General features: G+C 33.5%; 1 protein-coding gene across 1 annotated transcript in view; it reads right to left on the bottom strand.

Annotated features, from left to right (window-relative positions):
* Positions 1–23,391, bottom strand: part of LOC114087489 (phosphatidylinositol 3,4,5-trisphosphate 3-phosphatase TPTE2-like) — a 46,170-nt gene extending 22,779 nt beyond the window's left edge. Inside the window, exons 1-10 of the mRNA XM_034635998.2 lie at positions 23,351–23,391; positions 21,140–21,301; positions 19,753–19,866; positions 17,806–17,905; positions 17,502–17,565; positions 16,729–16,793; positions 9,420–9,480; positions 8,514–8,595; positions 8,320–8,408; positions 622–683 (exon numbers count right to left, since the gene is read on the bottom strand). Coding sequence (XP_034491889.1) covers positions 622–683; positions 8,320–8,408; positions 8,514–8,595; positions 9,420–9,480; positions 16,729–16,793; positions 17,502–17,565; positions 17,806–17,905; positions 19,753–19,866; positions 21,140–21,171 — 669 coding nt within the window. The 5' untranslated portion in view covers positions 21,172–21,301; positions 23,351–23,391. The remainder of the gene's footprint in view (positions 1–621; positions 684–8,319; positions 8,409–8,513; positions 8,596–9,419; positions 9,481–16,728; positions 16,794–17,501; positions 17,566–17,805; positions 17,906–19,752; positions 19,867–21,139; positions 21,302–23,350) is intronic.
* Between the last annotated feature and the right edge of the window lie 262 nt (positions 23,392–23,653).

Raw genomic sequence — 23,653 nt, 5'->3', positions numbered from 1 at the left:
TTTCCATAAATTGATTATGCAGAGAGAATAATATACAGAAGAAACTATGTTTTGAGTTGGAAACAATACTTTTTATCAACTTAGTAATTCTAAGGATGGTCAAGGTCCTTTGGAGACTTATCTAATTAATCTGATAGTAACTTGTAGGAAGGAAGAAGCCATGTTACTGGTGGTGAGGAGAGGGAAGCATCTTGATTCCTGGAGTTTTTTGCATTTGCATAACTTTGCTCTCCCTCTCTTACTTTAATCCTGCCCCTACCAAGTCCTGCCTTTTAAAATAATGTTGATATTATATACATCATGGATATTTTTACTAATTAAAAATTCTGCAGTAATATTTCTTAATTATTGATATTTTTGGTATTCCATTAAATATTGTGCCTCACTGATATCACTCCAGTCTAGAGGTACTCAGGACAGTTACTAACTGCATAATAAACTTAATAAACATAATAAATACTACAATAAACCAGGAGGTATCAAAACAAGGCTTCCTAAAAACGACCTCTCCAATTTCACTTAAGCACCATAATTCAAAGAATCATCTTAACATTCTACAAGTGATGTTTCAGAATCAGCAAGTTCAACCAGACAGTGTACAGTAAGTAATGTCTTTCCTACCTCTGCAGTTAAAAACATTCCACAGGCAAGAAGGCAGGCACAAACCATAGTTCCAGTTCTTCCTAGAAAATATAAGATGTTAGTTCAAGAAGTCATTTGTTCATTGTAGTACACAGTATAAAAATATACTCAGAAATACTCAAAAAGTTCATTTCATTTGTGTTTTCATTCACCCTGAAAGTGTTTGTCCCAAATATTTCAACTCAGAAATAGTCAAAGGTGTTTCACTACTCTGTGACCGCATTAGGAATTCTGTGTCCTATGGGCATGAAATACATGTTCTTGTGTTTATTTTTATTCCATCACTAATGCTGGGTGTTGAAGTAACAGAAGATACAATTGACTCTTCTAGAAGATTCCAAAGCTAGTGCTACTTACTTATTAAGAACTAATTAACTAATTAACTGAGCACAGCAGCACATGTCTGTAATCCTAGGAGTTCAGGAGGCCAAGGCAGGAGAATCTCGAGTTCAGAGCCAGCCTCAGCAAAAGTGAGGTATTAAGCAACTCAGTGAGACCCTTCTCTAAATAAAATACAAAATAGGGCTGGGAATGTGGCTCAGTGGTGGAGTGTCCCTGAGTTCAATCCCCAGTACCCTGCCAAAAAAACTAATTATATAGTGTTTTTGTAACTAACATAAATAAAACACCAATGAAAGATAAACAGAAGCTGAACCTGTAATACCATCTAAGCATTTACAAGACCTACTAGTCCTTCCATTTTAGAGTTTTAAATTGTTATTAGAAAAAAATTTTCAAATATAACAAATGTAGAGAGAATAGTATAATGCATTCTTATATATGTTTCCCAGATTCTACAATTATCAGTATTTTTTTGTTCAATTTCTCTCTTTTCTTCCCTCCCTTCTTTCCCTCTCTTTCTTTTTTATGTGAGAGTAAATGGCAGTACTGAGGATCAAACCCAGGGCCTCATGCATGCTCAGCAGGCAATCTACCACTAAGCTATATCACCAGTCTTCTCTTTTTTCTGTGCTGTAACATTTTAAAGCAAACCTTTGACTCTGCTTCTACACTTCATCTCAAAGTATCTTATTTTATTCCAATTTGTATTTTTTTTTCTGTCATACAAAATTTGATTTTCCGAAAAAAATGTTTCTTCTTTTATACAATAATTTGTAGCGTTTGATTTACATAATACACATTGAACTTATTTTATGTAATTCAAATCTACTTTTTTACCTGAGAGGCACAAAACTTTCTACTCTATCCTATCTTTTCATACATACATACAGAGCACAATCTTTCATATCTCTAGTTGTGCACAAAACAGAGTCACCCCATTCGTGTCTTCATACATATAAAAGAGCAGTTTATACTACCTCTTGCTATAATCAATAAAAGCTGCCTGAGCTGGGCATGAAAGTAGACACCTGCAATCCTAGCAGCTCCACAGCCTGAGGCAGGAGGATCATGAGTTCAAAGTGATCAGCCTCAGCAAAAGAGAGGTGCTAAGCAACTCAGTGAGACCCTGTCTCTGAATAAAATACAAAATAGGGCTGGGAATGTGGCTCAGTGGTTGAGTGTCCCCGAGTTCAATCCCAGTACCCCCACACCTCCCAAAAAGAGGCTACTGCTCATTAACTGCCAGTCTCTCAGCTGCATTGATTGTTAATATTTCAATTTTGGAAGACATCTCTGGGTCTCTGTAACTCTTTTTTTTTCCCACTTGAAAGAAACTTTGGGAAATTTCCTTAACCAATTATGGATATACCATGAACAGATTCACATCCTTGTGGATAATTACAACTACAGACATAGTAGATGTTCTTTTATTAGTCAAGCAAGTAGGGAACTATAAAAATACTATATACATACCTTAAATATTTTATTGTAACTTCAAACTTCAAACAAAGGCTTTAACTTTTTAAGTATGAGTTCTCTTACCCAGAAACTTTTCTCAAAAAACAAGTCCTACTGTATAAAGGCTACTGTACCATCTATAATCTCTCATTTCAGATTCTTTAGAGAAACCTAGGTGCAGAATTCTTCTAGATTTTTCTACTAGAATTGTTCTCCCATCTAGAAAGAACAAATTAAAAAATGCCAAAAAATTGTTCTCACAATGTTTTATAGTGATCTTTCTTGCATTTAATTCAGCTATAATTTTAGTTGTAGCCATTCAACTTCATTGAATATTCCTAAAACATTCAACTTAGTTTTCATAAAATTAAAATTTTTTGTTCACTTTGACATTTTATAGATTTACACATTGATTATTCAATATAATTATTATTTTTTGTCCTAATTTTTTAAATATATTTTTTAGATGTTGATGGACCTTTATTTTATTCATTTACTTATATGTGGTGCCGAGAATTAAATCCAGTGCCTCACATGGTTGTGGCTCAGTGGTAGAGCACTTGCGTAGCATGTGTGAGGCACTGGGTTCAATTCTCAGCACCACATATAAATAAATGAATAAAATAAAAGTCCATATAATTATAACAAGTAGGTTAGATTGATGTTAATATGATAGCTTCTCCACAACCCCAGCCACAGGTCTCCATTTCTTGAAAAGGGCTCTTGTGCCACATAAAACTTATATTAAATAAATTTGTATGTTTTTCAAATAACCCAATCAATAAATGGCTAAGGAACTGAACAGACACTTTACAGAAGAAGAAATACAATTGATCAACAAACATATGAAAAAATGTTTATCATCTCTAGCAATTAGAGTAATACAAATCAAAACTACTCTAAACTTTCATTTCACTCCAGTCAGAATGGCAATTATCAATAATACAAGCAATAAGAAGTATTGGCAAGAATGTGGGAAAAAAGGTATACTCATGCACTGTTGATGGGACTGCAAATTGGTGCAACCACTATGGAAAGCAGTATGGAAATTCCTCAGAAAATTTGGAATGGAACCAACATTTGACCTAGCTATCTCACTCCTTGGTTTATACTCAAAGGACTTAAAATTAGCATACTACAGTGACTTAGCCATATTAATGTTTATAGCAGCTCAATTCACAATGGCTAAACTATGGAACCAACCTAGATGTCCTTCAACAGATGAATTGATAAAGAAAATGTGGTACATATACACAATGAAATATTACTCAGCCTTCTTTAAGGGTTAGGCTTAGAATGAAATTATGGCATTTGCAGGTAAATGGATGGTGTTAGAGAATATCATGCTAAGTGAAATAAGCCAATTCCCAAACACCAAAAGCTGATGTTTTCTCTGATAAGTGGATGCTGATCTAGACAGGGGCAGGGGGATAGGGAAGAATGAAGGAATTTTGGTTTGTCTAGAGGGGAGTGAGGAGAGGGTTGGGATTGTGGGGATGGGAAGGACGATAAAAAGAGAGAGACATTATTACCCTACATACATGTATGATTACATAACTGGAGTAATTCTAAACCATGTACAGCTAGAGGAATGAGAAGTTGTATTCCATTTGTGTACTATATGTCAAAATGTAAAATAAATAAATAAAATAATTTAAAAAAAATTTTGTATGTTTTTTTCCTGTCAATCTGTCATATGTCAATTTGATTCTTAGGGTCCGATGAAAGTCCTAAAGGGGCAAAGATAAAATTTTGCCTCCTTTATACCACCTTTTATGACTTTTTATAAAAATCCTTAAACTTCTTTTCCAAGCTGTATCTGTCATCCTTCCCCACGAAGTAGAACTTACACTCCAAATTCCTGACTCTATAAAGCAGAAAACTAAAGTGATTATCCACATACCAACAATGGGTAGTGTTGAGAGCCACAGCCGAAGGGGCCCCAGCAAACTTCCAGCTGCCAGCAATCCAGCTGCCAGCTGATGATTGGCTCACAGCGGCCCCAGCAACATCTAGCTGATTGGCTCCTCGGCCCCAGCAACATCTAGCTGATTGGCTCCTCTGCGGTGATGCTCATTGGACTGTTTCCCTGCCCTTTCAGACCACGGAGCTGCTCATTGGGGGACTTTTTGGCTCTGCCCACGTGACCCAGCCAATCGGCCTCAAGAGCAGGAGGATTGTGGGAGGTGGAAAGAAGCTAGTGGGGGGAGAGAGAGGCTTGTGAAAAGCCGGTGGTGGCAGTTGAGGCTCTGAGGGTTTTTCCCGAGAGGCTGGTTTGTTTGGCGTGTTTGGTTCTAAAAATAAAGTTAGTTTCTTTTGACAAGTGGCTTCTGATTGTGCCCAGCCAGACTGCGGCAGGGTAGGGGTGTGTGTGTATGTGTGAGTGTGTGTGTGTCCCTTAGTTATTTACAGCACTTAAAATCTAATTGAAGTAATTTCTTATTTAAGATCTTCAGACTAAAACAGTCCTTTGAGAATTTGACTGCCTCAGTGATACAACAAATGAAGGTATACCTTGCAGCATTCAGTAAAACACGTTGAAATGCTAGAGAAGTTTAAATATTCACCTGTATTATTTAAATAAAAAGTTGTTCATTGCTTACCTATAAAGTTAAGGAAAGATAAGTTTAGTATTATAAACTGATGGTATAATGTTGAAGGATACTATAACAGCCAATATTATTGAGTCATTGTCATTTCTTGCCAGGTACTCTACATATTTCATTTTAATCTTTACAACATAACTATGAAGTTTGTACTGTCATAATATGTGCATTTTACATATCATAAAACTAAGGCATAGAGAGTTTAAATAATTTACTCAATACCACATAATCATTAAATGACACAGTTTGAGGGCTGGGGCTGTGGCTCAGCGGTAGCGCACTTGCCTGGCATGTGTGAGGCACTGGGTTTGATTCTCAACACCACATATAAACAAACAAACAAATAAATAAATAGATAGCTATAAACAAGTTAAAAAAACATTTTAAAAAAAATGACACAGTTTGAATTCAAACCCAGATATTTTATTTCAAAATCTGTGTTTTTAACCATTATGTTATAATAGCTGAAATTCTTCAACTGTCTTTTATTTTTCAGTCCTTCAAACAAACAAAAAACAACTGACAAGGATAGACTTTTATATATTTATATATATCAACATCTTTTGCAAGTTTGTTCAGTCAGGGATGGAGATATATATATATATATATATATATATATATATATTTATTTATTTATTTATATATTTATTTATTTTAGATGTAGTTGGACAAAATACCTTTATTTTATTTATTTATTTATTTTTATGTGGTGCTGAGGATCAAACCCAACACCTCACACATACTAGGCAAGAGTGATCTACCACTAGGCCACAACTCCAGCCTCAAGGATAGACTTTGATTAAAAAAAAAAAAATCTATAAAAGAAGACTAAGTAAATTCTCAGTGAATTCTAGTGTTTGGACTCAGTTGGAATTATATTTCAGAAAATTTAAAATCCCTGACTGATCAAACTTGCAAAAGATGTTGATCAACATCATTAGATATTCCCCTGGTAGAGAACATGAGGGGTGCTTTTAACCTAGCACTGATCTATCTGACTTACTACTTTGAAAATCAAGAGATGGTAGATTCTCCAAACTGTAAGACAGTAATTTCGATGTTAATTCAGGGAGAAATTTTAACACAGATATACTTAAAAGGATTGGTTGTGTTCACCTTGATGAAGAGACCATGATCATTCAAGCCCGATATGAATTTTCAAAGTTACAGTAGATTTATTTAATTTATTTTTGGTAACCTTCATGGTATTCTTTATCACTCTGTTCTCTGTATACCATACTCTCATGATAATCTTTTTATAACATCTCTGCTCAAATATAATTTTATTGGTGACACTCTCTTTGACCATCTATATATCAATAAGCAACTTCTCCCTGACTTCATATTCTCCTTTTTCTTTTTCTTTTTTTTTTCAGTTGCACTCATCACTATCCAATAATACACACACATGTTTTTTTTTCCTTGTTAAACAATACACTATGGTTTCCCCAGGGGACAGTAAATGTATTTGCTTTGTACATTGTCACATCTCCTGCAATTGGACAGTATCTGTTTAGTGTATGAATGACTGAACATGTTTGCCCTTTAAATTTATCATGATATCTAGTCCATGGACCACTCCTTTTTCTTTTTTTTTGGTTTCATTTCCTTGTCTATCTAGACGCAATTCAATATTGTGGTTAAACATTGCCAATAACATTACAACTTTGAGACTTCTGGGTCCTTTTGCTGTACCCACTCTGTAAAAGCCTAGTACTAATTTTAGAAAAGGAGGCTCAGAGACACAAATAAATGGGTGGGGCAAAGTCACTGATATAATATATATTTAATAGCACCATAAGAGTAACTTTATGCCCATCATTTTTAAACTTTAAATGAAAAAAATACTATTTAAAACATTGGTTCAACAAGAGAAAGCTTAAACACTACAATAAAATTGCATTAAAAATTACATTTAGTCCAAGTCTTTCTCATCACCTCCAACCAAAGGACAAGGTAAAATTCTTTTAAAGTCTATAAGAAAGCAATGATTCCTATATTTTATGAATTATTGTAAATAATGATAAAATTCCTAATTCAATACATTATTATAACTGATTCCCAAACTTCACAATTACAGAAGATTACTTTAGTCCAGTCTCACTTATGAATGTAGATGTTTTTAAAAACTCAACTGAAATATTTTTGCAGTTAATTCAGTAATGTAGAAAATACAAAGGATGCAAGTATCATCTTATATCAGAAATCCATATTTATTTAATATATTCACAGATTAAAGGAGACATACCTTACACTTATCTTGGTAAGTTCAGGAAAACATATTCATTAAAACTTACCATACATTCACGACTTTAAAAATTAAGAAAAATTATGAAATTTCCTTAACTTGCCAAAAAGAATCTACCAAAATACCCACTAAATACATCATGTTAATGATGTAATGTCTTAGTATTCTCTTTGAGGGCAAAAACTAAAAAAAAAAAAAAAAAATTCCTACCATTCACTGCCTCCATCTAATAATGTGCCTCAGGACATAGCTAGTATAGTAAGAAAAGAAAACGAAATGAAACATACAAGGATTAAAATAGAAGTAACAAACTTTCATATTTGTAGACTGGAAAAATCCAACCAAATTTACAGGCAAACCTGTAAATGTAAATAAAGAATTTAGGAAGAATGCTAGATATGAAGTCAACATTAAAAAATCAATAGCTAAATCCAGGATGTAGACTGAAATCTTCAGAATAGTTACTAAAAGAAAAACTGGGATGGGGGTGTATCTCATTGGTAGAGTGCATGCGTAGCATGCATAGGCCCTGGGTTCAATCCCTGGCACTGAAAAAAAAAAAAACAAGTTAAACACCATTTATATTTTGACAGATATAAATTGGCAATTTAAAAATGAAAAACCCAGGGCTGAGGTTGTGACTCAGTGGAAGAGTGCTTACCCAGCACGTGTGATGCCTTGGGTTCGATCCTCAGCACCACATAAAAATAAATAAATAAAATAAAGATATTGTATCCAACTATAACTAAAAAATAAATATTAAAAAAAATGAAAAACCCAAATAATCAATACTCAAAGGCAAATATGCTTGACCTTCTTTAGCTTTTTTTCCCTTGCTTTATTCCTTTCTTTACTCTTTCCGGCCCCTTCCTTATTTCCTTTCCTTCCTTCAGTCTTAAAGCTAATATTTTAAAATGTTAAAACTACTATACTGATTAATAGCAATGTTTATCTTGTTCTTGTACCTCTAGTTATCTTTTCAATTTCTTTACAAAAAAGGAAATAAAAGAAAAGCATTATTACCTTTGCCTCCCTTACAGTGAATCACTAGGATATTTTTATCATCTTGAGCCATCCACGCATTTGCTTCCTTGGAGAACACCACCATCTCTCTGATTTTAAATGTAAGATTTTCAGTTGAATTAAAATATTTTTTAAGAAAATCAAGCCCGATGTATTAACTCTTTTTTTAATAGTCAATGTGGAATAAAACTTACTTCAAAGTAGGGACATTATGATCATCAATCATGATTCTATGGATCCTATTATGGAAGTACTTAGGATCATAACTTCTTTCACCTAAAATAAAAAATACATATGTCATATCTCTTTTCCTAATAACATAGTAAATGATGAAGTTATGAATAGTTTGAATTTTCCTTTAGGAATTCCCTATCTATCTTCAGAAGAAGCTTTTTGAGTAGCTCTTACTGCTCTAAAATAATTGTAGAGAATCTCAAAAACATAAAGACAGTTGTGGTTTGTCCATAGCAGGTACTCTACATTTGTATTAGTTTTGTTTAATAGATTCCCTTTTAGCTTTCTAGAAGGCTACTCATTATATAACTGTAGGATAATTAGAAACCAAGGAGTAGAGGAAAATGTAGCTAACCAAAATGCTTGCCATTGAAGATGTTTATTTTATAATATACAAGTGGAAGAAAATAACAGGAGAGATAGAGTGGTAAACTAGAGTATAATCTGTTTTCTAAAGGGTCGTTTTATTTATTTATTTATTTTTCCCATTAGGTTCCCTGTTTTCATCAAAACCCACTCTTGATGGGTTAGAGAACATGTTTGTTTAATCGTCTAATGTCTTCAACACAATTTGTCAGGAAAAACAGATTTTCCTAAACCTGAACACTTGAGCAGACCTTTCCTAAAATTCTTTGCCTCCATTCCACCTCTTTGGTCCCACAAGGCCTGCTTCCCTCAGAGCAAACTATACTGTTGAACTAACTTTTCTTACAAACAGGGCAGCACAAGATGAAGATTTTTTTTTTTATCAAATTCTCCACCATTAAATACTTATGATTAAATATAATGTAAAAGTGGAATCTTCTTCTTATATACAGTAATCTGTTTTCTATCTATGATAACAAAGTATTGAGTCATATACATACTGCATAGATTATACACTTGATAGTGGTTTTCATGCTTCAAGTCTAAGAATCGTGCAACTTCCTAAAAAAGACAGACACAAATTTTATATATCCAGTATAACCCATGAGTAACCTAAAATGATTATTAATTTTTATTCACCTGTCACTGGTAGCTTCAGGGAAATTCAAGACATATGAGGGTATGTGCATTCTAAATCATATGTAACCAGCTGATTATTTTCAAATAGCCCACAGAGCCAGCTTGGCTATTCAGATTAACCTGTACTATACATAGACATTGTTTAAGCTACCAGAGAAGGAAACTGGCTGGTTAATTAGCTTAGGTAAATTTCTTTCAAATCATTAATTCATGGCAAGTAATAAATGGTTGCTATTCAAATCTAATTCTGAATAGATATCTCCTATATAATTATCTGGATATTACAGTCTAAGCACTATGTAAATAAATAAGCATAAATATAATATAGTTGTGTGTGGTATAAATGATAGAAAAAGATAAATTATATCAAATTTTAGATAAGTGATAGAAACATGGAGACTTTTTAGCTTATCTGATTTTTATGTTATAGGGCTGGGGTTGTGGCTCAGCGGCACAGTGCTCGCCTCATTTGTGAGGGACCCTGGGTTCCATCCTCAGCACTACATAAAAATAAATAAATAAAATAAAGGTGTTGTGTCCAACTACAACTAAAAAATAAATATTTAAAAATATAAATATGTATATATGAGGGCATATGTAATGTACATAAATGCATAACTTTTAAAACAAGAAACAAATAGTAGTTATTATTGAAAATAGAGTTAAGACCACCATATTAATCCAATAATGTTTCTAGAAAACTTATCTACCTGAAACATGCACATACATATTTCTGTGCAATAGAAAAAATAACTGTCACAACATTAAAAAGCTGATTAGTACCATCAGAGCGTGTTTACTGGCTTAATATTTAGAAAAAGTAAACTAAGCTATCAAAGTAATCACATTGTAAATTAGTTATTTCTGTGTCAGAAGGAAATGATAAGTAAAAAGACAAACACCTTGAGTCTGCACAGAATGGGAGTTTTATACACTTCAAAAATTCATGTGATGTTTTTCACTCAAATAAAATCCAGATACAAATGAGAAATCAAATGTAAAACCACCCAAATATCTCTAAGAAATTTACATAAACAGTATTCAATTCTTTGGATAATGACTTAAGTGTTGAGTAAATGGAATAGCAATAGGTTTAGGTTTGACTTTGTAAAAATGGGCAACTTCTGTTTTAAAAAATGCCAACTTCTGTTTTAAAAAAGGGTTGGGGATGTGGCTCAAGTGGTAGCGCGCTCTCCTGGCATCCGTGCGGCCTGGGTTTGATCCTCAGCACCACATACAAATAAAGATGTTGTGTCTGCCAAAAAATAAAATATTAAAAATTCTCTCTTTTCTCTCTCTCTCTCTCAAAAAAAATGCCACAACAAACAGGGGAAAAGATTTATCATTAAAGTCAACTGAATGGCAACCATGCCGAGTGTAATAAATTAATAACTCATTAATTTAATTTAAATTAGTAGCCACAATTTTAAGTAGTACCTTTTCAACCAATAGATAAATGGACCAAAAACCTAAATAACCACAAAAGAAAAAAATCCAATGAATTAACAACCTATGTAATATACAGCCTTGCTGATCAAAAAGTGAAAACAACAATGAAATGCCATTTTCACTTACGAAATCAGCCCTTTCCTTTCAAATGAGAAAGTCCAATGCTGGCCAATATGGCATGAAAATAAAACTTTTGATTTGTTGCTATTACAATCCCATGGATTTGGCAATATGTAGTAAGAACCCTAAAAATATTCATATTCTTTAACTAGGTAATTTCACTCCTAGGATTCTAACTAGAAATAGTCTTCTGCTCAATAGTGTTATTTATAATAGTGACAGTGCAATGAAATATCATGCAACCATTAGAATACAGTCTTGAACTGCATTCTCTCAATAAGAAAATTCTCTCTCACACTGATAAATTTATGTGCAGCTTTTTTAGTATACCTATATGTAAGAACAGCATATCTGCTTCTTTGGTGAAAATAATAATATACCTAGGTAATTAAGTTTTAGAGACTCCTTGGATCTCCTTCATATTTCTCTTAATGTCCCCAAAATTATTTTAATGATTTGATTTTCCAGCATGAGCCCATCCTTGACTCAATGTATAGATATTGTTGTACTTTTGTTTTCTGATCTAAGTAGTTCACTGAACAACTCTAAATACCTCCTAGCCAAATTAACTGAGAAGGAACACAGGCATCTAGAGAAAAGTTCAACTCTACCAAGAATCTACAAAGGCCACAATCTGTCACTAAATAGATAATTTGGGTCCTCACCCAGAATAAAGAGTATTCAATTGAACCAAGGCCAAAAAATTAAAAGATAGCCAAGAAGATTTTAGGATTGTAGGTAAGGTATATCTGATTTTCCTTAATAGCTCAACCTTTGTGTGGGCTAAGTTTACAACCTCATTTTCTGTGAAAGCAGAAAATTTGTCTTTCACCTTTGGGTTTTCTTAAATCTGCCAAACACTTCTTTCTGCCCAGAGTAGCACATTTCTTGATGTAGGAGCAAAGGCACATCTTTACTGGTATGATGTGGCAGTGGTGGCAAATTTGTTGATGCTTCCACCATCATATTTTTTCCCCATTAATTCTATGGGTCCCACATCTGTACAATTCTTGCTACAATTCTTGAGGAAGCATTTAACATTTTTCTGCTAGCCAATTTCCCATTTGTGAAAATTTATCCATGCTTTATATACTCATCGTTGCCCAAACCATAATTCTAAAACTGTCATCTCTTTTAAGTATAATCATGTGGAATCACATGACTCCTGGACATCATCCTGGGAGTTAAGTATGCTCAAATCTGAATTCTTCACCCTTTAGTCAACCTTGATTTAAAATAGTTCTTATCTATAACATGACATTCACTGTGTAGGATATCCTGTTACCACTCAATATACCATCACTTAAGTAGCTTCATAGCCTAGTTCTCAGTCTGCCCAGGTAATTGAACTAATAGTTTAGATTTGAGCCTATGCCTTGGCAAAAAAGAAAGACTAAATATTAGTTCAGCCAGTAGGTATGCTTTTTTTTTTCTTTTTCTTTTTTTTGGTACTCAGAATTGAACTTAAAGGTACTCTACCTCTTGCTACATCCCCAGCCCTTTTTATTATAAAATAGGGTCTTTCTAAGTTGCTGAGGTTGGCATCAAACTTGTGATCCTCCTGCCTCATCTTCTTGAGTATCTGGGATTAAAAGTGTTTTCACTATACCTGGCAAGTTATGCTTTTTGGGTGGCTCATGATTTGTGGACTTTATGAAAACAGGTGATTCATCTTTGGATATTTTGATTAAAAATGGTAAAGGGATCAATGACTTATTAGGGTATTTGTCAATACCAAGCAAGTAACAGTAAAAAAAAAAATGATAGAAACCAATAATCTAGAGACCAGAAGCCAAGAGTAATGTTTATATTTGTATTTACATGCTAAATGATGGGCCTGGGTTTTATTTTTTCTTTTTAATATTTGGTACTGGGGATTGAATCCAGGGGCACTTAACCACTGAGCTATATTTCAGGCCCTTCTTATTTTTTGAGATAGGGTCTTGCTAAATTGCTGAGGGCCTCACCAAGATTCTGAGGCTGGCTTTGAATGTGCAATCCACTTGTCTAAACCTCCTGAGCCACTGGGATTACAGGTGTACACCACTGTGCCCACTAGGTCCTGGGTTTTTAAAAACACATTCCAGATATTATTAAGTACCACTAAAATACTAACCACCAAATCTATAAAAAGAAAAAATGGCTCCATATAGACAAACTGTAATTAACTGACAATAATTAATTCAACATACTAAAAAACATTATTAGCAATCAAAGGATGCTTTATACCTATAAGATGATTCTGCCAGTTTGGGGAAGTGAATTAAATTTGTTAAACATGCTCCTTCGACAGTATTATATTTGTTAAATATAGATTACTCTAACTCAATATTTTCAGTTTCATATATTTTAAAGTTATGTGAGCTATGACTTCCCTGTCAAAATTTCTGGCTCCCAAATTTAAACCTCTTTGTTTTTTCCCTCCTTTTCTAATTGGTGCATTATAGTTGTACATAAGGTGGAATTTGTTGTTACATATTCGTACATGCACACAATATAATTTGGCCAATATCATTCCCTAGTATTTTCCCTTTTTCCTCTCTTCCTCCCTCCCTCTGTTCTCTTTCCTCTACTGTACTGATCTCCCTTGATTTTCATGAGATTCCCCCCTGCATCTCCCTCCCACCTTTCCTTTTCCTTTTCCTCTCTAGCTTCCACATATGAGAGAAAATATATGACCCTTGACCTTCTGAGTTTGGCTTATTCACTTAACATAATGCTCTCAAGTTCCATCCATTTTCCTGAAAAATTATATAATTTCATTCTTTTTATGGCTGAATAAAACTCCACTGTGTATACATACCACATTTTTTTTGATCCATTTATCTGTTGATGAAACACCTATGGTGGTTTCATAGTTTGGCTACTGTGAATTGTGCTGCTCTAAAACTAGATTTGTATGTGTCACTATAACATGATGACTTTAATCCTTTGGAATAAATATTGAAGAGTGGTACAGCTGGATCATATGACGTTCCATGCCTAATCTTTTGAGGAACCTCCATACCGATTTCCATACTTGTTGTACTAATTTACTCCCATTACCAGTGTAAGTGTTCCTTTTTCTTTACATCCTCTCCAGCATTTATTATTGTTTGCTTTTGATGACTGCCATTCTGACTGAAGTGAGATGAAATCTCAATGTAGTTTTGATTTGCATTTCTCTAACTGCTAATGATGCTGAATATTTTTTTATATATTTGTTGGATATTTGTATTTCTTCTTTTGAGAAGTGTTAGACCCCTCTTTTCATTTGTACTTTTTGATATTTAGAATTTTTAAATTTATGTAAAGTGGATTTTGTAGAATGTAATGTGTTTTGCAGGATGTAATGTGACTGTCAAGCAGTATATAATTATATGCTTTCTGTGTGCACATGCTTGCATTTTAATTATAGTGTTCTATAAAGCAATAAATCTTAATGTTTTCATTGTTTTAAAAAAACAGCTATCAGTTTATAAAATATATAAGATGAATCTGACAGAATTTATTTTGAAGATTAAAAGCCAGTTACAAAAGACCTACTATATGATTCCACTTACATGAAATTCAAGGAAAAGTAAAATTAATCTGTGATAAGTCAAAATAGTAATTGTTTCTGGTGTTTTGAAGTATTGTCTGGAAAGGGGCAAGAAATTTGCAATACCTTTATAGGGGTGTTGGCTACATGCATGTATACTTATACATAATTTCATCAAGTACACAGTTAGTGCAATTTACAGTATACTTCAATAAACATAAAATTTTATATGCATATGTATATTTATGTATATAGTCATGTGCCACATAATGACCAACAGTGGTCTCATAAGCTTATGTTCCCTAGTGTCCCTGTAACTGTTTTAGTTTATTTAAGTACTATATTTCACTGTTTTTTTTTCAGTCTCAAAATTAGTTTATGGGCTGGATTGTGGCTCCATGGTAGAGCACTCACCTAGCATGCATGAGGCACTGAGTTCTATCCTCAGCACCACATAAAAATAAAATAGAGGTATTGTGTCCACCTACAACTAAAAAAAAATGAATAAATAATTAAATATTTAAAAAATAAAAAATAAAAATTAGTTTACAGCCTTTCATTGCATAATTACCACATGGTATAATTCTGTTCATCATGTATTCACATATGGATGCACATTTGTCTTCTTATGCACTGGTACTTGAGCCTAGAAGTTATCCTCAGTATACTTCCAAAAGTTGACTTGGGTGTCTGTTTGGCATGCCATAGTACTAATGGTAAACACATTTTTTTATGAGTAGCACTAAGGACTGTACACCAGATATGAAAATAAATGATGCTGGCACCGAATCTTCCAACACACAAGATTAAGTTTTGCAAGTCCATAGCTTAGAAAACCATGGTAAATTTTCTCAAGGTAATATTTCAACTATAAAGCACAAATCAAAAACAACTAATGGTTAACTTTTTTTTCCCCAGACCAGGAAAATGAAAGCTAAACTCTTATGAAGAAATGATATGTGTTAACTTGGATTGTTTGCTTTTAACATATATTTATGAGTATTTCATATATTCTAATCTTGCATCAAAGGGAGTTTAAATAATTTTTAAGTAATATTAATCATCACGATTAAAAAAAATCTTAATAACGGTCATATCTCACTTTTTTTTGCAAATATTTGGCAAATCTGCAATGATTATGTGGTGAAATAGGGTGTATCTATGATGCTCACACAATGATGTGATCACTCAATACAACATATCTTATCATTAAAAGACACATGATTGCATTTATATATAGGCATACATACATACTGATATATAATTACATTTTTATTGGGGTAAAATAAATGTAATAATACACACATAAATGCTAACTTCTTAATGTCTTTCAGCTGGAATTTCTTCAATAGCAAACATCCCTATATATTTGAAATTAATTTAGTCATCCACAGAGCCCAAAATGTTATTCTTCCATTATAATTTAGAATACCAATCTAAAAGCATACATTTTAGTTACAGCTTTCCCTTTCTTCTCTCGATAAACAATGAAAAATGACCATAATTCTTTGCAATTTCTCCCATTCTACTCCTTAAATACAGACTGGTTTTGTAGTTTGCTTCGGCCAATAGAATGAAGTAGATGCCACATTATACTAGTATAGAGTCTGGGTCATAAGAAGCTTTGCATTCTTTTGCTTGCTGTTCCTTGGACCTTTGCTACTGCCACCATGTAAACAAGGTCAACCTAGTCTGCCTTGGGAAGAGACACTATGTAGAACCATCTAGCCAGGCATTTTAGACTAGCCAGTACTCCGATGACCCAAAAGCTATCCACAGATGCATGAGCAAGTCCAGATGAGATAGCCAGTTCTGTCCCTGATTATCAGAACCACCCAGTTAAGCCCAATCCAAATTCACAAACCATGTCATAAGTGAAATAAAAGGTGTTGTTATAAGCCAGTATGTTTGAATGGTTTGTAAATAATAAAATCAAATTGATATCAACCCATTATGATTTTTTTTTTACCTGAAAGAGCAAACTTTTAGAAAAGTATTACCATCTCTGGGTCAGTATCAAGCTTATAACTTCACTGTCCATATTCACCGAGAAGTGAATATTTGTATATTAACATCCTTACCTGAATTGGATTCCTATAGAAAGACTGCTTTCCAGAAGATGGAAATGACATGGCAATAATACGCTCTGGAAGTCAAAGTAATCACTACTATGAATGTCATTATAGATGTGAAACAATATACAAAAATCTAATCTACATTTAATCAGACTCCCTTTTCACAGGAAAGAACTTTCAGGATAGAGAAAAAAAAGCTACCATTCTCAGTGTACAATATTTTATATTATATTTATGTAATTTATTTAGTTATTCAATAAATTTAGATAATATATTTAGTTATTCAAAAAAATTATCATTGAACTGACTGTATGCCATATGCCACAGATTTGTATTGACATCAGAGCTTCCCCTGTAGTTGGAATTTATTTCTTGAACACCAAAGAAAAACCAGGAAGTCTGGGATCCAGTGATGATAGAAACTCCAGGTGCTTTCTATCCCTCTTGACTCAGAAAACCTGAGACCTACAAAACAGTGACCTCATTCTTTTGGGTTCAAGGGAAAAAAGGAGTCTCTCTGGGACTTTTGGAACCCAGGATGACTATCACAACTCAATAAATTCTAAATCAAACTCAAATAGAGTCAGCTGAAAATCCATTCCACCAAGTAGACCTGATTTGAAATGAATGAAATTTTCCATTACCAGGGAATGTATCTTCATGGGTAAAGGATAATTTAAAAGAAAATACTTCAACAAGGCAAAACCAAAAGAAAATATTATTACTCATAAGAACAACTAGAAATTAATATAAATAAATCAACAGTTAAAGTCACAAACCAGTAATGTAAGTGAGGTCCAGGTCAAATCCATCCTTTGTGTATCTCCTTTTGTTTCCTGAAACCTGGGAATTTAAAGAAATTTTACAATGTGTAAGATATAAATCAACATAAAAATAAAACATTATGTAAATATCTATAACCCTTATATTTTCTTAAACACAAAAGAAATGTGTGTGTGTGTGTGTGTGTGTGTGTGTGTGTGTGGTATTGAGGATTGAACCTAGGGCCTTGCATGTGCTAGGCAAATACTCTACCACTGAGCTACTTCCCCAGCCCAAAACAAACATGTTTTCCTTACTCACCAGCCTTCTGGTCAGCTTTTCAAGTTGTCTTTTTTGGTAAGCCAAATGAAACATTCTGATCAGACTGATAAGTCGCAGAGGTCGAAATAAAACGGTGAACCTGAATAAATTTATAGATAAAATTTAAAGATCCATTTTTGTTTCAGAAACAGAAGATTTTGTCAATATGGATTAAGTTTAACATTTTTTTTTAAGTGGTACTGGGGATCAAACCCAGGGCCTCACACATGCTCATCAAGCACTCTACTACTGAGCATACCTCCTCCAGCCTTGTATTGTTTAGAGCAGTGGTTCTTAGCCAGGGGTAATTTTGCCTCAACTCACCTTGCCACCCATCTAGAGGATATTTGACAATGTCTGGAAATACTTCTGGTTGTCATAACGGTTGGGTGTATACATTGGTGGGGTGTTACATCTAGTGAATAGAGGAATGTTGCTTAATACCCTACACTGAATAAAACTGCCCTTTCCTGTAAACAAAGAATTATTTGCCTAAAATGTTAATAATGCTAAGGTTGAAAAATTCTGGTCTAGAGGAAGTAATAATACTCTTAGAATTTTCGGATTTCTTTTATGGTTTAAGACCAGCATGTTGGGGCTGGGGTTGTGGCTCAGTGATAGAGCACTTACCTAGCATGTATGAGGCACTGGGTTCAGTTCTCAGCACTGCATATAAATAAATAACAGATAAAGGTCCATTCACAACTAAAAGTATATTTTTTAAAAAATCAGTATGTTTTTCATTTTCCCCTATGAAAACAAACTAAGGATTCTTGTTCACCTATGTTACTACTCCCTTCAGTAACAGAGGTTCACTACAGCCTGTATATGCTCATCAGGCAGGCTGCAGGCTGAGAGACTTCCCAAGTGCATTGGTTGGTGTTTCTCCTATCATTGGAAATACCATAGCAGAGAGCTGCTGACTAGTAGTGTCTAATTTAAACATAAACAAACATCACCTAGAAAAGCTTGTTAGACCCCAGGTTGCAGGTTCCAGAATAACTAATTTGGTGGGTTTAGGTTAGACATGAGGTGTTTTTCTTGCATTTCTAGCAAGCTCTCACATGATGCTGAGGTTGCAATTGGAGGACCATATTGACTCAGATTATTTTCCAACTCCAAAGTCTATCATATAACACATTTAGTTGGGTTCTGAATTGAAGCCATGAGAAGCTAGGTTACCAAAAGGTGGTAGCTATTTGATTAATGAATAAGCCAAGAAAGCCCTTCAATGTCTACATCCTTATAGACATTTACTCTTCTTCATTGCCACAGTGAAAGAGAGGGGTAGGGGGAAGGAAGAGGAAGGAGAAGGAGGAGGAAGAGAGGAAGGGAGGGAGAGAAAGAACTATTATTCACACACATTTACTTTCCTAATCTCTAATGGTTCTAACTTTGCCTCAACTTTCTTCATTTCTACTACAAGTATACTTCAAAACTCTTCCTCTGTGTTGTATCTGTGTCACCTCCTGTTTTCCTGTTCAATGTGCTATGTTTTGGAGAATATGATTAGAGTCACTCAAATTTTCATATGCTTAAATCAATATACTCTATGTTGTAGGAAAAATTCAGGTAGATATATAGAACTTCATGTGTAAGGAATTTATGGCTGAAGCACAAATGGAATTTAGAGGGAATTTTAAAATGTAGTGAAGTTAAAGTAAGCACAAGAGGCCAAGTCCCCACTCTCTTTGAGTGCTCCATCTTCTTTTTTCACCAAAAAGTATTTAGTGTATATACCTTTCACTGGCCCCTAAATGCCACCATCTTTTATAGTTTCAAAGTATGTGGAAGTCTATCTTAACATTTCATTTTCAAGCAGCTTATTTGGCACAAAAGCAGAACACTCAAAGTTAAAAAGATGATATAAAATTAAAGCCATTGGAATGTAAAAAAAAAGAATGAAAGAAATGAAAAACTTCTAGAGGTAAGCCACATATTTCATACCTGGAGACATTGCTGTGAAAGTCAAAAAGCATGTACAAGAGGTCAAATGCCAAAGTCACCCCAATAATGACAGAATCGAAGACATTAAATACATCAGAAAAATAATGTTGTTTCCTGCAATATAAAATAAAATGTTTATTCTCCCCAAGAAGGGATAGGAATATTTTAAGAGCACAAGTTTTTGACTTATCTTCAGTATGAATTCTACTTCAATGGTTTTTTTAAAATGCATTGTTTACACTAGAATAAGGGAAAATATAACATTAATAGAAAGTTTTCAAGCAGTTTAGACACACACACACACACACACACACACACACATACACATACATATGAGAAAAAGCAACAATATGGCAACTTAAGCTTAGTAAATAAGAGATATAACCAAACTATTACACAAGAGGCAAGCTTTGTTTTCTCCTAGGCAGATGGGATGCTGGGCAGTTGGACGGTGGAAACTGAATATCTCACAGCCTCAGAGGATTTGGGACAGTGAGGAGTATATGAGAGGAGCTTGTGAGAAGAAGAAACTTTCACTATTTTGAATTCATGGTCTGGTTGACTTCCAACTACCACATTTCCTTCCTCAACACTGGCTCCTTTAAACCTCAGCATTGGTCCTCCAGGGAAAGCTTCTGATTTTGAGGCAGCCTCTTTCAGGTTCTGAGTAACCTGGCACTGAGCAAATGTCTTCAGATCAAAGGCATGAGGATTAAAAAAAAAATCATCAGGAAAGGAGACAAACTACCAGAATTGCTCTGGAAAAAGTGAGTCTGGGGAACTTTCTTCATGACTTCCACGACAGTCCAGCCCCAAACCTTGGCTTACCCCTACCTTCTCAGCAAAAACAGAAGAAAAGAAAAACAACAACAACTGCTGTGTTGTCCTGCCAATGAGATGAGTATGCCTCAGATCTCCTCTACACCTTAACAAAAGTTGTCATTTTAGCTGATGCAGGGATTATTCATGATCTATTATTTTGTATTTAACATACTATAAACTCTTGTTTGGAATTCAATTCTTAATGAAAGTATTAATATTTATACTTTACACGCACGTTCCTCTTCTTAATGTACATGCAGACATATCATGTACATCATGTACATATGCCTGGTTCCTTTTAAAAATTCCTTTAAATTTTATCTTTTGAAGGGACCATCTAGAATATATTGTAGGAGACTGTAGTGACAATTGCAATAATAACATTATTAAAGCCCCGTCTATAATAAACTAGGTTTGGATTGTTGTTTCTCTGTGAACTATGCCTTCTAGGAGAATTATTTTGATAAAGAGAAGCACATTTAGTTGGGTTAACCTGATAATTATTTTCGGATGCTTCTTATAACAGTACAAAATAGCTTTAAGTTAAAAAAAAAATCAAACTTACCCTACTACATATATTTGAAGAAGAATATCCATGACGAAAAATAAAGCAATAGATAAAGAACTTATACGACATGCCAAAGAAACATGTATTTGGCGCTCAGTCAAAATTATGTCATTAACAATAAGAAACACATCCACAAAGATCAGCAAAATTCCAAATATTCTAAAACAAATAAAGATAATAAAAATAATGGGGATTTGCCTCCATAAATAGACAACATTAAAGCTAACGATTAGATACCAAAATGTCAATATGTAGGATTAAACTGTTCATTGGGAGAAAGAACTGTATTGCCTTAGAATCTTAAAAAAAAAATCACTAATTTTTACCGAATAAGAACAGTTGTTTGTGAATAAAATTCCCATCAAATCACTGTAATGTATGTTATCATGTTCTCCTACAACAGATACATCAGACTAATCCAAGATAGAACTGGAACTGTGTGTGTAAACTCTTTTTAAATTTTGAAAATTTCAATCATTTCTCATCATAAATAAAACATTAATCTGAAAAAATTTTAAAGAATTTAGTAATAAAACCCAAGTGAAGGCAAGACTAATGTAAGACTATTTTCTTTTCCCCACCTTTTTTATTAGTGCATTATAATTATAAATAATAGTGGGATTAATTTTTACATATTCACACATGCATGTGATATGATAATATAATTCGATCAATATTATTCCCCAGTATTTCCCCTTTCTCAACCCTCTTCCCTCACTGTGTCCCTTTCCTCTCCTGGTCTCCTCTCCATTTTCATGAGACCACCTCCCACTCCCTCCCCTACCACACTTTCTTTTCCTTTTTCTTCTCTAGTTTCCACATAAGAGAGAAAACATGTGACTCTAAGCCTGAGTTTGGCTTATTTTGCTTAAATTAATGTTTTCAAATTCCATCCATTTTCCTGCAAATAACATAATTTCATTCTTCTTTATGAATGAATAAAACTCCATTGTGGGGCCGGGGGGTTGTGGCTCAATGCTTGCCTAAGCTTGTGCAAGGTACTGGGTTTGATCCTCAGCACCCCACATAAAAATAAAATATTGTATCCACCTAAAACTAAAAAATAAATATTAGAAAAAACTCCATTGTGTATATATACCACATTTGCTTTCTCTGTACCTTGGCTGATGGACACCTAGTCTGGTTGTGTATTTCGGCTATTATGCATTGTGTTGCTATAAACATGGGAATGCATATATTGCTATAGTAATGATGACTTAATTCTATAAGACCATTTTGACCAGTAAGATTTTTTTAATCAGTGAAATTTTCAACAAATACATCATTACATATTCATGGGCATTCCTAGAACAGTGATGGGCACATGAGAAGGAATTCAAATCCATAAATATTTCCACAAATGAACTCTTAAGTGCTTTTCTCTTATATATTTTAAAAACATTCCCTGATATTTGACTATATTTTTTGCATGAAACTATTATTAATTTAAAAGGAAGCAATCACATTGGTGTATATTTGAATCATAGTAGTAATCTTCTTCTCACATAGAGAAGAAACCTAAGTAAAATATTTCCAGAATTAAGAAGTAATTCTGGATGCATAAGGTATTTAATAAAATACTTTACCTATAATTACAGAATTTTAAAATGCATGCTTCATTATTTTTACTTTTATTAGTAGGAAAAAAAATGAATCTTCCACTAGTTAGACTTAGGCAAATGTCATTGTTTTGGGAAAAAACATTTTTTAAAAGCTTTATTTATACATAGTAGTTGGGTTCATCACTATATGCTCATTCACACATAGAAACTGATTTCAGTTCATGATCCCTCCTTTTCCCTCCCCCTTTTATTTGGAAATATTAATGTCCAACTGAAACCAAAATTCCAAAAAAAAAATTAGATTATATTGAAAATGTGGGTATACAGGCTATTTAGCAACATTTTGAGAGTAGAAATGCTTTTTTTTTTTTTAATACTAGGTATTTAATCCAGGGGCAATTTACCACCAAGCTACATTTCCAGTCCTTTTTATTTTTTATTTTGAGACAGGGTCTTACTAAATTGCTTAGGCCCTTGCTAAGTTGCTGAAGCTGGACTTGGACTTTTGATTTTCTAGTGTTGGCCTTCCGAGACGCTGGGATTACAGGCCTGGGAAATATGCTTTTTATTTTGTTCTGTTTTGCTTCCTATTAAAAATGTTGATATTAAATGTCATAATCAGTTCCTTTTCTAAAGTCTCACATACCTGAATGGAAAGGATGATACAATTAAATCCACAATATGCTTAATCTTGTCTCTATAAAAATTAATAAAAACAAATTAATAAAATTTCCTCTAAAATATATTATGAACTTAACAAAAACTCAAGGCCTTTATAAGGCCTTGAATTTAACAGAAAAAAAATTCAGAAGTTGTATAACAAATTGCTTTTTACTAATAACTAAAATTTTTACATTTATACTTCATGAGATTTTTACCTTCCTATTTCAAATATACATGAATAAAATGCTGAACTTTGGATATTTGATAGCATTTCCCTTGCACATAA

This window comes from Marmota flaviventris, chromosome 4 (genome assembly GCF_047511675.1).
Source record: "Marmota flaviventris isolate mMarFla1 chromosome 4, mMarFla1.hap1, whole genome shotgun sequence".
NCBI lineage: Eukaryota > Metazoa > Chordata > Mammalia > Rodentia > Sciuridae > Marmota > Marmota flaviventris.
Note: the sequence above shows the minus strand (reverse complement) of the source record. Positions and strands in the feature narration are given on the sequence as shown.